This window comes from Trematomus bernacchii, unplaced genomic scaffold (assembly GCF_902827165.1).
Source record: "Trematomus bernacchii unplaced genomic scaffold, fTreBer1.1, whole genome shotgun sequence".
NCBI lineage: Eukaryota > Metazoa > Chordata > Actinopteri > Perciformes > Nototheniidae > Trematomus > Trematomus bernacchii.
In genome coordinates, this window is record NW_022987648.1 from 14,467,938 (window position 1) to 14,481,172 (window position 13,235).

Genomic DNA, 13,235 nt, shown 5'->3' on the forward strand with positions numbered 1-13,235 from the left:
AGATATTGCAAGAAATAAGCCATTGTCATGTCACCATTTGAATAAGCCTTTGGGAAGCACGTATATAGAAAATAGTTTTGGTAACTTTCTATTCATATATATAGCCTACATGAAATTAAATAAAAAAGATAGGCATCCACAATTTCTCGGCAAACAAAGTTGGATAAGTGCCACAAGTTATATTGGAAGCATAAATAGCTGTCCATATACGAAGGAAGACAACAATTAAGAAATACTTAAAATAAGGTAGGCCTATAACTGAATTCCAGACTATTTTAGATTATTATTGATATCTGATTGATATCAGTGTTGATCAGAGCTTTATTTTGAAAGGTTGCACAGGAAGTTTCAATCGTAACGCTCAAACTTAATTGGACACTCCTGTCATGTTAAATTGAGGCGTCGACACACACCTTGCTAGTTCTTGTTATACTACAGTATTTTTGAAACTCTCACAACATTGCAACTATGTCAAACAAAACGGAGATTAATTTAACTGGAGTCAAACAAAGTCAAACCGTGTGGCTTGTGAAGGTTCGTTCACTTACTACACCCAACAACCAACGGAAAGTAACGAAGTAACGTGACCTAAGCTAATTTACCGTTAGCTAATTTAACGCTAGCTTAGTTATCAGGTTCAGTGTTATTAAATAAAATGGCGGCAGTTTAACAATGTCATCATATCGAAATTAACAAATTGAAGACAGTTCACCTTCAAACTTCTTGTTGAGTTACATATTAGGTTATTAGTGTGTGTGTGTACATTTATTTTAAGTTGCCATGTCTTTCTCACCAGGTTCCCAAGTATTTATCTCACCAATGGGACAAGGCCTCAGAAAAGGGAGAAGTTGGAAAGATAACCATTGGAAAGTATGTTTACAAACTTTTTGTACACGTTTCTTGCTCGCTGTAATCCTGTTCTCATGATTATCTGTAACAGTGATGCCCCCTTTTTTTATCTGTCTTGTCATCGACCTGACAGGAAGCAAGGGAAAACAGAGGTGAGGCAGCTTCTTCATAATACTGCACAGGAGTGATTTGTCATGCTTGTTTCTGTCCATTCATACTGCATTATGTTTTTATATATATTTTTAGCTACAGTACGGAGTTACTCATAGCTTAGTGGCCTGTTTTACCTTTTTTTATTTGTTGTATCCAATCTGCGTTGACCCAACTTCCTCACAGCGATCAATATAGTTTCATCATATCAAATTCCTCAGATGAATCAAAGTTGGTTGTTAATATAACTAGCCAGCAGGGCCTTGACTCATCTTTGTTTCCCAGGTGAGTTTCCGTCTGAATGAGGAGCTGACCACCATGGGAGCTGTGGGGGAGAAGGATGGTTCAGTGCTGGTCCCGAGGGATCATCCCTTCACCATGCAAACTGTGGGCGGACAGACCCTGGCAGTCTACAGCCAGAGCGATTCAGGTCAGTCTCAGCTGTTCCTGCTCTCGTCTCTATGTGTTTCTTGTCATCTGAAACACGTTTTTTGATGGGGGGCTTAAGGCGTCAAACTGTAATTGATTTGATATGTGATTCCTGCGGAGGTTCACAGAGCAGTGTTTTCAGTCAGATTTACTAAAGTCAATATCCTAAACATATAAGATCTAACATCTACTGACTCAACTAAGAGTTCTTCAAATTGGTAGGCGGCCTCCCAAGGGTGGCTTCAAAGTGTTTCAGTGGAGGCACAGTAAATGGAAGTTGAAGTATACAGTATAACATTAGTTATCAAAAGAATATCATATAGAATAGCCTAACTGAGCGTGATTTGGTTACAGTGATCAGAGATACAGTACTTTTGGGCAATGTTAAGGCCGCTACACACCCACCTGAGACCAAAGAACGCGTACCGAAGGCGTCCCGACTTTTACGTCAGCTTCGTCGCCTGCGTCGGCTACGTCGCCCGCTACGCCGCCCGCCTACGAACACACCGCAAATACTTCAGTCGACGAGTGGCAATAACTGTCCTTACCAGCAGGCAGCGGTAGTGTGTATTCGTCATTCAAAAGAGGCAACAACCGGAAGACAGACTGCCTTTTATACACCAAGAGAAGAAGAACAGACTGAGTGATATAAACAAACAAACACAGCGTCTGGCCAGGCGGTTTGTTACTCCATTGTGGCAGTTGAGGCATTTCCCCTGAAGGAGCACCTGATGAAGCCCTATCCGAACCGCAGGCTAGCTGTAGAGCAACGCATCTTCAACTACAGGCTGTCGCGGGCTCGGAGGGTGGTAGAAAATGCCTTTGGCATCCTAGCCAACCGTTTTCGGGTCTTTCTCACCACCATAAACATTCAAGACACTGCCAAAGTGGAGGCCATTGCTTGCTGTGGTCTGCACAACTTCCTGCGCACAGAGAACTGTAGCGCATACATGGCGGGAGTTGTTGACCAGGAAGGACCCGATCATGGCACTGTCCCAGGAAGATGGAGACAAGACCCTGAACTACGGCAGGCCACCCTGCCACACACCACCAATAATCCAGCTCGAGCCAAGCAGCACAGGGATGAACTATGCCAATATTTTAACGGTGTCGGTGCAGTGCCTTTTCAGTGGGATAAGATATAGCAAATATGTCTAAAGAACTGTACAATGTCAACAATCGACTACAATACGATAAAAATAGTGTGTAATACAATAAAAAAAAAAAAGAGTTTGCCAAATATGTCTAATGCTGTGTTATCAATGGCTGTAGTATCAAGGTACGAAATAAAGTTTTGTATTACCTATCCTGCTATTTGTGTTTATTCTTTTAATCACACAGCGATAATAAAAAAAAAAAAAATGTGCCTACATAACTGCTGCCGTAGCAGCCGCATATTATTATTGGTTTAACTACTAACAGTATATTTTTAACACATTTTAAAATGACCATCTTGAACAGCTACAACGTTAAAATACTTCTAGGCAGATTGTGGAGGATAATGGGAGAAAGAATAGAGGGGCAGACAGAAACACTATCTGAATAATGGCCACTTCTTGCAAAATTTACATGACTTTCCCGAGGCGTCCGGAGGTGTCAAAAGGTGCCGTAAAGAGACGACGGTGCGGGACACACAAACCTGAGTAGGGCGCCGTGAATGCCCGACTGCCTCTGACTGCCTCTGACGGCCTCTGACTCCCAAAATCGGACTGGTGTGTCCGGGCCTTTAAGGTTTTTCCCACTTTCCTAAAGTCAGAAATGAAAAAAATGTTGCAAGGCCAAAGTCTCCACTGGTATAATGTTCAAGTAACCTGCAAATGATATGCAAAATGTTCAACATTTCAGAAATTATCATTCTTTACATAAACAACTGAAATTGGCAATTGTTGAGATTGTTGGCTTGTAATAAGATGTTGCCGTCTCCTGGAAGAATTGACAAAATATGAAGTGTAGAGTTTGAATGTATTTTAGAAAAGAGTAGTCACAGGTTATGCTATGTGATTGAGATGTTAAAACAAACTGAACTGCACTTAGTTCTTCTAGTTACTATGCTTTTCTTGCTTTGAAAGAAAGCTGCTAAATTCAACATTGATTGCATTGCACTGTACAATTCATGTTAATACTCAGAGTGGTTTCTTATTTATGGACGATATTTGCTGCCAGGCGAGATGTGTCATACATATACATGAGCCAAAGGGATTTGCATCGGAACCAGACCTTCAAATAGCTGCAAATATATTGTTGAGTGTCTATAATCTTAAGCCTTAAGATATGATAAATACATGTAGATTAGGGTGTTTATTTTTAATGTGTAACTATTTAATCATTATCATGTGTCAGGTCAATACAAGTAAATGATAATCAAGTAGCTTTAATTGTTCTTGCAAGGCAATGAAGAGTAATTACAGAAATGTTTAAATATTTCTTTATTGCCTTTTAATAAAAAATCATTCCCACAATTCAGTAAAAGGTTTAGTTCAGTGAGATGGAAAATAAATAGCAGGGTGCAGGCTGTTCAAATCAGTGAAATGTCAAAAGCAATTCTATACCTCCCAGGGGGCCAGTGTTCAGTAACAACAAAATAACTGCTTCTCATAATATTTTCAAGTACTGCTAAGGGTGCTTATACTTGTGTGTTTTTGGCAATAAACCAAAAAGCATTTCTGAGCATACAACAACAATCATGGCCTAAGTAGTTTGAGGCACAAATATTGACGGGATGGCAACTTACCAAAACTCTATTCAAAATGTAAAACCAAATGGAGCCTGGGGTGAAAAACGGCTGAAAGTGTATCAGAACACACGGGATGTTTCTCAATGTCGAGGAAGGCTGCTCCAGAGCCACTATTTCAAGCATACTACGTCATCGAGTGCCGCCGAAGGACTGTTCCAATGTCCAGCATACTTGGAATTCTACCGAGGCCGGCGTACTTCGTAGTGAGAAATTTCGAGGCTGCACATGTGTAGACTCCGGTCTTAAAATCCCCACAATGCTTTGCGCACCGACCAATTTCCAAATCTTTGGCGGAAATCGCGCTCCATTTAAGGCGGGGCCTCGCATATGACGCACACCTGCACACCTGTTAGCCTGTTCCACAATTCTTCATTTTCCGAGGCTAGGAAGGATTCTTGCCTCGCTTCTGAAGCAAGTGACTCGGAAGACATGTGCTACCAAGCAAGCGTCCTCGACATTGTGAAACACCCATTACCTGAGAAAATTAGTCCAACTCTACCAAGACAAACTGCAAAATATGTATCGAATGAAGAAGAGCCATAGTTATTGTAACCTGTAAGCAGATATAAGCGTGTAAATCCCAAGTTTCATCACGGGACGATGATGTATTGATTCCGTGGAAAATGATCAGATTTTGGTGATCTCAAAAGGGTCTGCCACGCTATGTTTGAGTCAATATAATTCAGGGGCCTTAAGATATAAGACGATATCTTCCCATTTAAACCCAACAATTACAACTATAAACTTGCGAAAAACAACTAAAACATGATTTGACATTTATGACTGGGCTCTATAGGAGGTGTGCTCAGAAAGGAATGATGACTCAGATTTCACAGTAGTTCATAAATACACAAATACAGGAACAGCATAACCAGCATTCAGCAGACATTGTTAGTGCAAAAATAAAAATGTTTAAAATACAAAGCACATGATTTCTGTGCTAAATTCAAGGAATAGGCACAATGTTTGTAGCGCTTGAGTTATTTGTCAAAGGTGCATGATCAGTGTTTCCCCTAGGTTTACTGGTTTGGGGGGGTGCTGCCTAAACATTTTTATTTATTTTTTAAAACACCTTGAATTTCAGGGGGGGCGCGGGGCTCCGTTGGCGGGGCGCAGCGCCCCTCCAAGACAATGGTAGGAGAAACACTGATGTTGATGGAAGAGACAGTTTATTTGGGTGAGGATTATTAGATGTCCCCTCCCAAATGTTTTGTTACTGTATTGATTTGTCGGCTGTGGTTGGCTGGAAGATGGCACTGGAGCCAACACCATAATAACTGGATGGCTATAGATTGATATGCCTTTGCCAAGAGCCAAGTGCTGCATCTGTTACTTACTTTGGTGGTCCCAAGCTTCAGTCCTCTGTTTATCATTATCATCGTTTTCAGTTTTTGTTCTCGGTGGTGGAATCTGGGTCTTGTCCAGGTTGCCAGCTGCCACGTGTCAAATAGTTGTCTGTGTTTTAAATGATCCTACTTCATTCTACATAGAGATGGAAAAATAAACATAACTTGAAATCTCTGTAAAGCTTTTGAGGTGTAAGTTAGAACAAGAAGCAAAAGGGAACTTGTCACAGTAAATGATCACATTGATATAAGTGATGAGTAACAGCCAGGAGGAAACGGAAAACATACAAATAATTGTCTCATTACGCAGCTGAGCAGACGGTGAAACAAGGGACAGGAACACCCAGGAGCCTGTGAATTACATTATTTCAGGTAGCAGCAGAGCACGTAGCAAGGGAGACATCATAACACACTTGGTAACAGAAGAAATACACTGGAACAATTCTCTTTTCTTGGATGTCAGCAATGACGTATTGTAATTTGAGTCCAGTCATGTTCTAACCAGAGATAGTGACAACAGTGTACTCATATGACTCGCACTTAATTTGCACACATGAGGACTTGAGAATCGTTCTTAATAGACTTAAGACTTTACTCAGACTCAAGATTTGGGACTCGTGAACGATCTATATTTGACCTGTTTTTTCATATGAGTCTTACAAGTCAGTCATTTGGTAATGTGAAAGCCAACAAAAGAGCCTATAGACAGTTAGCAAACGTGTATATCTCAGCATCATTATCTAAGGAAGATTAACTTAAAATAATCAGAGTTTGTTAAATATTTTGATAAGGAGTGTTTGCTTCCTCTCCACACTTGTCCAAGTGCTGGCTTTCATGAGTATTGAAATGAAAGTATCTTAATAATCGACTGTCCGCTGCCACCTATTTCCGGCTAACGTTAAACTGTGATAAAGACCACCATGTTTATTATTGATGTTGGCTACATGCAGGTTAAAAGTTTGTTGTTGACCATGTGAAGCGATAGGCTCATCTGGTTTTATAGGTTAGAAGTAGGGATGCTCTGATCGCCAATTTTGGGGCCGATTGCCGGAATCAGTATCGGCCGATAACGACGCCGATCCGATCGAGTGGGCAGGGCCTATGGGGATCTTACATTTAAAGTGATGTTTAAAACTCAGTTAATGGGGATCATTCACTGGCGCTTCCACAAACAACAACCAACATAATTATTACATTCAAATGAAGTACATTATTCAAGTTTACATTAACTTTGGAAAATAACACAGGATAAATGAGCGGAAGCGCTCTCTTTTCCTCTCTCCGCCTTTCTCCCTCTCTCTCTCTCTCTCTCCCTCTCTCCTGACAGCCCGTCAGTATCTCCTGAAGCTCACTGATCCAGTAATGAGTGACCCGACAGTGAAGAATAAATATATTTATAACTAGTTTAGCTTGTTCCAGAGGTAGATAAAATAGCTAAGTGTGTTAGGTCTAACTCTTATGCGGCTTTCACACCAGCGCTTTTCCCTTTCTAGCTCCTAGCTAGAGCTTTTCTGGTTCAGCTCCGGTTTCCCTTTTCAGCTCCCGCTCTGTTCACACCACCCAGCTGCCGCTGCTGCGTCATGACGTCACCGTTTACATCGCTGATTTTCTCCCCAACGGAGCTCACAACAACAACGGGGGGGGGGACTGCGTCGGGTCGATGATCGTGTTGCTTTTAATCATACGAAGCCAGATTAAATTAAATAACGACTTCTCCAACCTTATACTTTTCTCCAGAGTGCCGTGGTTCATTGTTTATTAATGTGTTTCAGCGGCATTTAGCGACCGCTGCAGTGCTGGCTGCTCTTCCACGGGAGTTTATTCTCCCGTTAGCTCCGGGTTAGCTCACACGGCTCTAAAGTATTCACTGTCTGACTGTCACACAAGCAGCTGATACATATCCCCAGTTCCCCTTAAGTGAATGTGTGTCAGTCTGAATTGACGCTGTTTGGCATCACAACGCTGTTATGAAAGTTTCTCTGGTATAACATGGGTGATGTTAGCATAGCAACCGAAGCTAAACTGACTACTTGCTAAGCCGTTTTCTACAGGCACATTTTACCGGCGTATTTTTCATTATGATTCTACTTGTGATAGTCGGACATGACAACCTGTGCAGCCCATGTATTGATTCCATCCGATAGCTGCTATAATAACAAACAAAACGTCTGCCTGCTCTCCACAATGATCAATAACAGCGAACGGATGGTCAAAGTAAGGTACAAATAAACAGAATCACACGAAGCCTGGTTAGTGTTGCCTGACTTTATAAAGTGTGTTTTCTTTTTTTATAAGTGTGTGTGGTTGCCTTCTAGTCACTTTGCTCAGCGCTACTGCTTGTAGGCAGGCATGACGAGACTCTTCAGTCGACCCATGTTCAGGGGAGGTGGGTTTAGTTTCCTGCACGCCTCGACGTGAGAGAGACGTAAGCGACGCCGCGTCATAGCTCCGAAGCTCTTGCCTCTAGACCGAAAACATTTTGGAGCTGGAAGTGAACCGCATTCCGGAGCTATGACGTGGCGCCGCTGCGGTGTGAACAGGAAAAAACGGCGCTTTTCGGAGCCGGAGCTGGAAAAGCGCCGGTGTGAAAGGGGCATTACTGTGTGTTTCGCTCCGCTCACCGGTCCGTCACAGCGGGTGGAGCTGCAGGATTTCTGCTTCACACGTTGCATAATGCTATTTTATTGACTTTTTCGGACACCTTAAAATACTGCCAGACTGGTGAAGCCATTTTGGCGAGCTTGTTTTGCCGCGCACAGAGAAAAGTGTCATGTATTTTACTTCATAATTTTACGTCATAATTTTACGTCATGCGATCGGCTCTCGCGATCGGCATTTTTAGAGAGCACCGATCGGCGGCCGATCGATCGGAGCATCCCTAGTTAGAAGGATGCTTTCATCCACAGTACACTACAAGTGGTCTTTAGCTGAGGACTCAGAGTAATGATACAGGTCACAGGTAGACAAAGGAGTGATATTAGTACAGTGCATGCTTTGTATTCCTGAGTTATAGAGATGCACTGTTGTAAGCAGACAGCATGGTATGTTTCTGATTATATGTATTGTTAATTATAACCATAAGAGAATTGAGACTTCACTTTTTTCACAATTTGTAGGAAGTCTGAATGAACACAAAGGAAGAAAGACAAATATTAACATGAACATTTGTTTCTAGCCCACAGAAACTCATTTAGTTCCCAGCACTGTACAACTGCCCACAATGGACAAATGCATCCTCCAGCATTTTGAGTCTATTGAGAATATTATGCAATCCTTTTTACATGTTTTGAATTAAACCTTTTGTAACTGTGTAGGAGAGAAAATTAAAATAGAGGAAGAGTACTAGATTTACTAATGAATCTTCAGATGAGTCAAAATAATGGAAATTGGTTAAAAAAATAAAACAGATTTAATTGGTTGGGATTGCATTCATTTGACTACTTTCAATGTCAAATCCTGGATTGTTGAATTGTTCTTCAGAACCATACACATATTTGTTTTCACACATTTGTTTTTAACCACATAATTCTGGACTGATCCAACCAGGGTTCGTTGTGGTCTGTCATCCCCTCTCTCTCTCTCATGTTTCCTGCTTATATATTGTTGGCTTAATGCCAACCCTTATTGATATATATGGGCAGGTACAAATAAAAGAGACACCAATCTGTATGAAACAATGCAAACAGAAGCCTCTAAAATGACTATGAAGTTATATTATCGAAAACATTATAACTTAATGACATATCGAAGGGCTGTTGTTACTCCATTAGTTAGAGATAGCTGTACTTAAAAAGTTAGCATCTCGGTCGTGTAACCACAATTTGAATTCCTACATATTAGGGCAGATTTCTCAGTCTCATCAGATACATCTCTAATTATTGTCAGTAAACTGTGCCTGAGAAATGTAAGGAAGTAAAGCGTTCTCTTAATCAAGGTGCATCCTACTGCCACAAGGTTTATTCTAAAACCACCCTTGTGCACTTCACATTCACCCACTCTTGCATCTAAATTAATTCCTCCTACATGTGATAATGGATTTTCTCTCTTAGATGTCTTTCTTTTTTTATAGCAATGCTGGACCTTCTAAAGGTTTAGTTTGTGCATTGACCTTTAAACATTATCACCGGTCCATGAAAACAGTTTTCATCATTAGCAACACTGAATTATTCTGCTGTAACAATAACACATCTCTTATATTTATGGTACCTTCTGGAAATGTTGGTGGTATCAAACGAAATATTGCCTTGGTTGTACTTCTGACATTTTGTGTATCTCTTAATGGAACTTTCTGCATTTATATTGACATTTTTATATCCAGTTGATATCGTTTTTTTTTGTTTCATTATGAGCTTTTATAGTGGTTTGTGTGTGTGGGATTATTGCCTATCGGGACCAGATGATTTAAGGCTCACCTGATGGCAAGGAGCTCTAAACGAATCTGATGAAGCAACATTTTAAAATGTGTTGTTTCCAATACTTTCTAAACCGGAATATGTTTGTACTTTTGGATGACTGTTGTTTATCCTGCACCGGTTGCACCCAGGAGAGATATATATATCTGGAGAGAAGAGGAGCATTGCTCCTCTGTTTATTTTTTGAATCATATTCTTGTGTTTGTGAATACGGAAACATGGCCTTCAGAGGGCGTTAAAAAAAACGGCTTCTTAGAGGTGTCAGTTCTACAGATGGCCGGCTTGACTGTGAAAGTGCGCTGGAAACGAGGGGGATAATGTCCTCTTGAGATGCGGTGGTGTGTGTATTCTCTATTTACCTGACCGGTGCTCGGCTCCTCCCCCACACGCCCACAGAAAGGTGTACTGTTCGACACCGTCTCCCACTCACTTTCCCAAAGTCTCACTCTCTAAAAACAACTGCAGCAGCTTTCCAGGCTCACTGTACTGTACTGTACTTGATATGCACATGCGCTTGCCCTCTCATAAGTTTTGCCTCACACCTACTAACATTTAAAGTAATACTTGACATCTCGGACAGAGCAGGGTGTTGAAGAAAAGTGGAGTTGTCAAATATGTTATCAGTTTCAACTTCTGAAATACCTTTTTATGTTATCACTTTGTCAAAACCTCTAAATTGAGTACAAAGCAATTCTTCTGACACTTTGTTTAATTTAAATGTATACAAATCAATGTTACTTCAAATCTGATATAACACAACCTATCACATTTTAAACCTTTAAATTGTGAGGAAAGAGTGTTTTTAATTCCCTGATTTAGTTTTTCCAAGGTGGAGTATCATAACAACTCAACAATCTTCATTTCGTCTGCGATAACATAAATATAATATTGCTTTATATTCTCTCATACCCACCTACCTCATATATAAAACCTGTTACATTAATCATTCCGTATCTATTCCTTCACCCTATGAACTTGGCATCATTACTCGACTAAATCAGTTTTTTTTACGTATATCTTATCTGTATAGTATTAAAATGTGTTGAATGTTTATGTTTACCTTTTTGTTCTGTGTCTTTTAGTCGTATGTCTATTTCTGTGTATTTTGAAACGACAAATACCAAGTAAAATTCCTTGTACATTTCAAAACTAACTTAGTGTGATGCCCCTGTGGGTTCATCTGGAGAGGGTGTGGCTGTGCTGTGTCCAGCCTTGTTTGCAGTAACTCAGGGCACCTGGGTCTGGTGCCCTGCAGCTACTTAAAGCCTCTCTGCTCCTCTCTGTCTCTCTCTGCCTCTCTCTGCTTTTTCCTACAGCCACCCGGTTCGGTTGAACTATATAACGTATGCTATTAGTTACTTCAGTTGCTTTACTTTTTGCACCTCAACACCCTCACACATACATGTCCATGCAACCCTCACCCTGTATTTACAGTACTGATACCACTGACGTCCACACCTCATGCTTTACCTACTTTGCACTTAAATTAATTTGGTTAATTTGAATTACTTGCTTAAATAAACATCTTTTGTTAGCCTTTGATATGGTGTGTCTCCTTTGTTGTAGCCTTTTGAGCCAGGTCATAACATTAGCCTTCTGCTTACTACATCGAATCAGCCAAGTATATCAAGCTAAAGGCCTAAATCATGTCAGATCCTATTCACATTTTTGTATCCATATTTTAAATTGAGTGTAGGTTTTTTGTGATGCAGCTTAGCTCAAGGGGTTGTAGTTTTGGTCTGTGGGTCAACTTTGTTTTTGAATTCATTTTCTTGGCCACTATCAAATAGATTTTCCTTAAATGTTGTGCAGACATTCATGAACCCCAGATTGAATCCCCCTGATTTTTGATCTCTTATCTCCAACTGGTTTAAACACCTTCTTGTCAATCAATTTAGTTAATCACAGGACTACCTCTGATCTGACTAATGACCAACTTTTCCATCAGCTCTGGTTAACTTTCCAGGTCACCAAATTCCAAATGGCACCAGTTTACTGAAGACTTGTATGGCATGACTTGCAGTTCATAAACAGGGACTCGTTTGTTTGACCAAACAAGGGACAGACATCCTGTCTAACCCCACAAAATGGTCTAGGTCAGCTCTGTGCATGTCCCCTTTTAGGAAATATGTCATCCCATCCAGCTGCCTAGTTTCTAATCCCTGTAATCCAAACATTTCACAATTGTACTATCCATTCCTCCACCTCTCTTTTACATGGTTGTCCACTGAGCCAACAATAGCAAGAGGTTGCTAATGGTGACTGCCAAGGATTGATACATACACGAATGGTGTCTGACATGGCTTTTGTACTATACGGCTGCTAGCTAAATATTCCTCCATTATGTCCTCCTCTCGTTGTTCAGCTTTGTTCCGGAAAGGACCAGGTATTGATTAAGAGGTTGCTAAGCAACAGGCTTAGTTGCCACAGAAGCGTGCAGGGGAGAAAGCCAGATGTAATGTACTGCTCGGTTACAGTATGGCTCTCCTTCAGCTGCTTCTAGGAAGATTTTCACAAAAACTTTGTAGTTTGAAGTCCTTTTGAAATAAATGAAAATCACAGAAAAGAGTGTCTGCATTCACAATGTCCATTTTTAAACTATAGACTCCAGTAGTTACTTGGTGTTGTAACTTTGCAACTGGTTGTTGAAGGCTAGGGTCTGAGGTTTTTATTTGTTGCTGTATTCAATTCTGGCCGGCAAGCACACTGCATTAATCAGGGTCCCCGCGGATGCTTCAAAAGTCTTACATTTATATTTTGATATTCAAGGCCTAAAAAGGTCTGGAATTTTAGGAGGTGAGGTATTCAATTGTATCTGGGGCAGAATTAATGAGTGTCTATTTGTTGTTAAATTTGTATGTTTTATTTTACTGGTAACGTTATTTTATATCCTGCAACGTCCAATACTTATTTGTTTTGCACGTGAAATAGGTAGGCTAGTGCACACTCCGCTTAGTAGGTAGCGGTGGAATGCCTTGTGTGGCTGTGATCCGCATTTTAAGGTTGAAGAAGAACGTGTTTATCCAGCTTCAGATTTGAAGGCTGCCGCGGACAAAAAGGAACACGGCGCTGAGAACAGGTTTAACAATGGGTAAATGTAATGACAAGTGGTTGGAGGACGACAAGTATCGTGGCTGGCTGAATCCGTCCAGCTCCTATGAGGCGCGATGCGAACTTTGGCGGAAAATCTTGTAGTGACTGAGTGTTAAGTTGTCTCTACAGTGAATGCAGGGGGACAATGGTTTCCATTGGTCTACTGCAGGGGTCGGCAACCCGCGGCTCTCGAGCCGCATGCGGCTCTTTAAGCCCTCTACT

General features: G+C 40.9%; 1 protein-coding gene across 1 annotated transcript in view; it reads left to right on the forward strand.

Moving 5' to 3' along the window:
- The first annotated feature begins 379 nt into the window (after positions 1-379).
- The window catches only part of LOC117485562 (general transcription factor IIF subunit 2-like), a 43,574-nt gene continuing 30,718 nt past the window's right edge, over positions 380-13,235 (forward strand). Inside the window, exons 1-4 of the mRNA XM_034134143.1 lie at positions 380-534; positions 797-870; positions 983-1,001; positions 1,285-1,429. Coding sequence (XP_033990034.1) covers positions 469-534; positions 797-870; positions 983-1,001; positions 1,285-1,429 — 304 coding nt within the window. The 5' untranslated portion in view covers positions 380-468. The remainder of the gene's footprint in view (positions 535-796; positions 871-982; positions 1,002-1,284; positions 1,430-13,235) is intronic.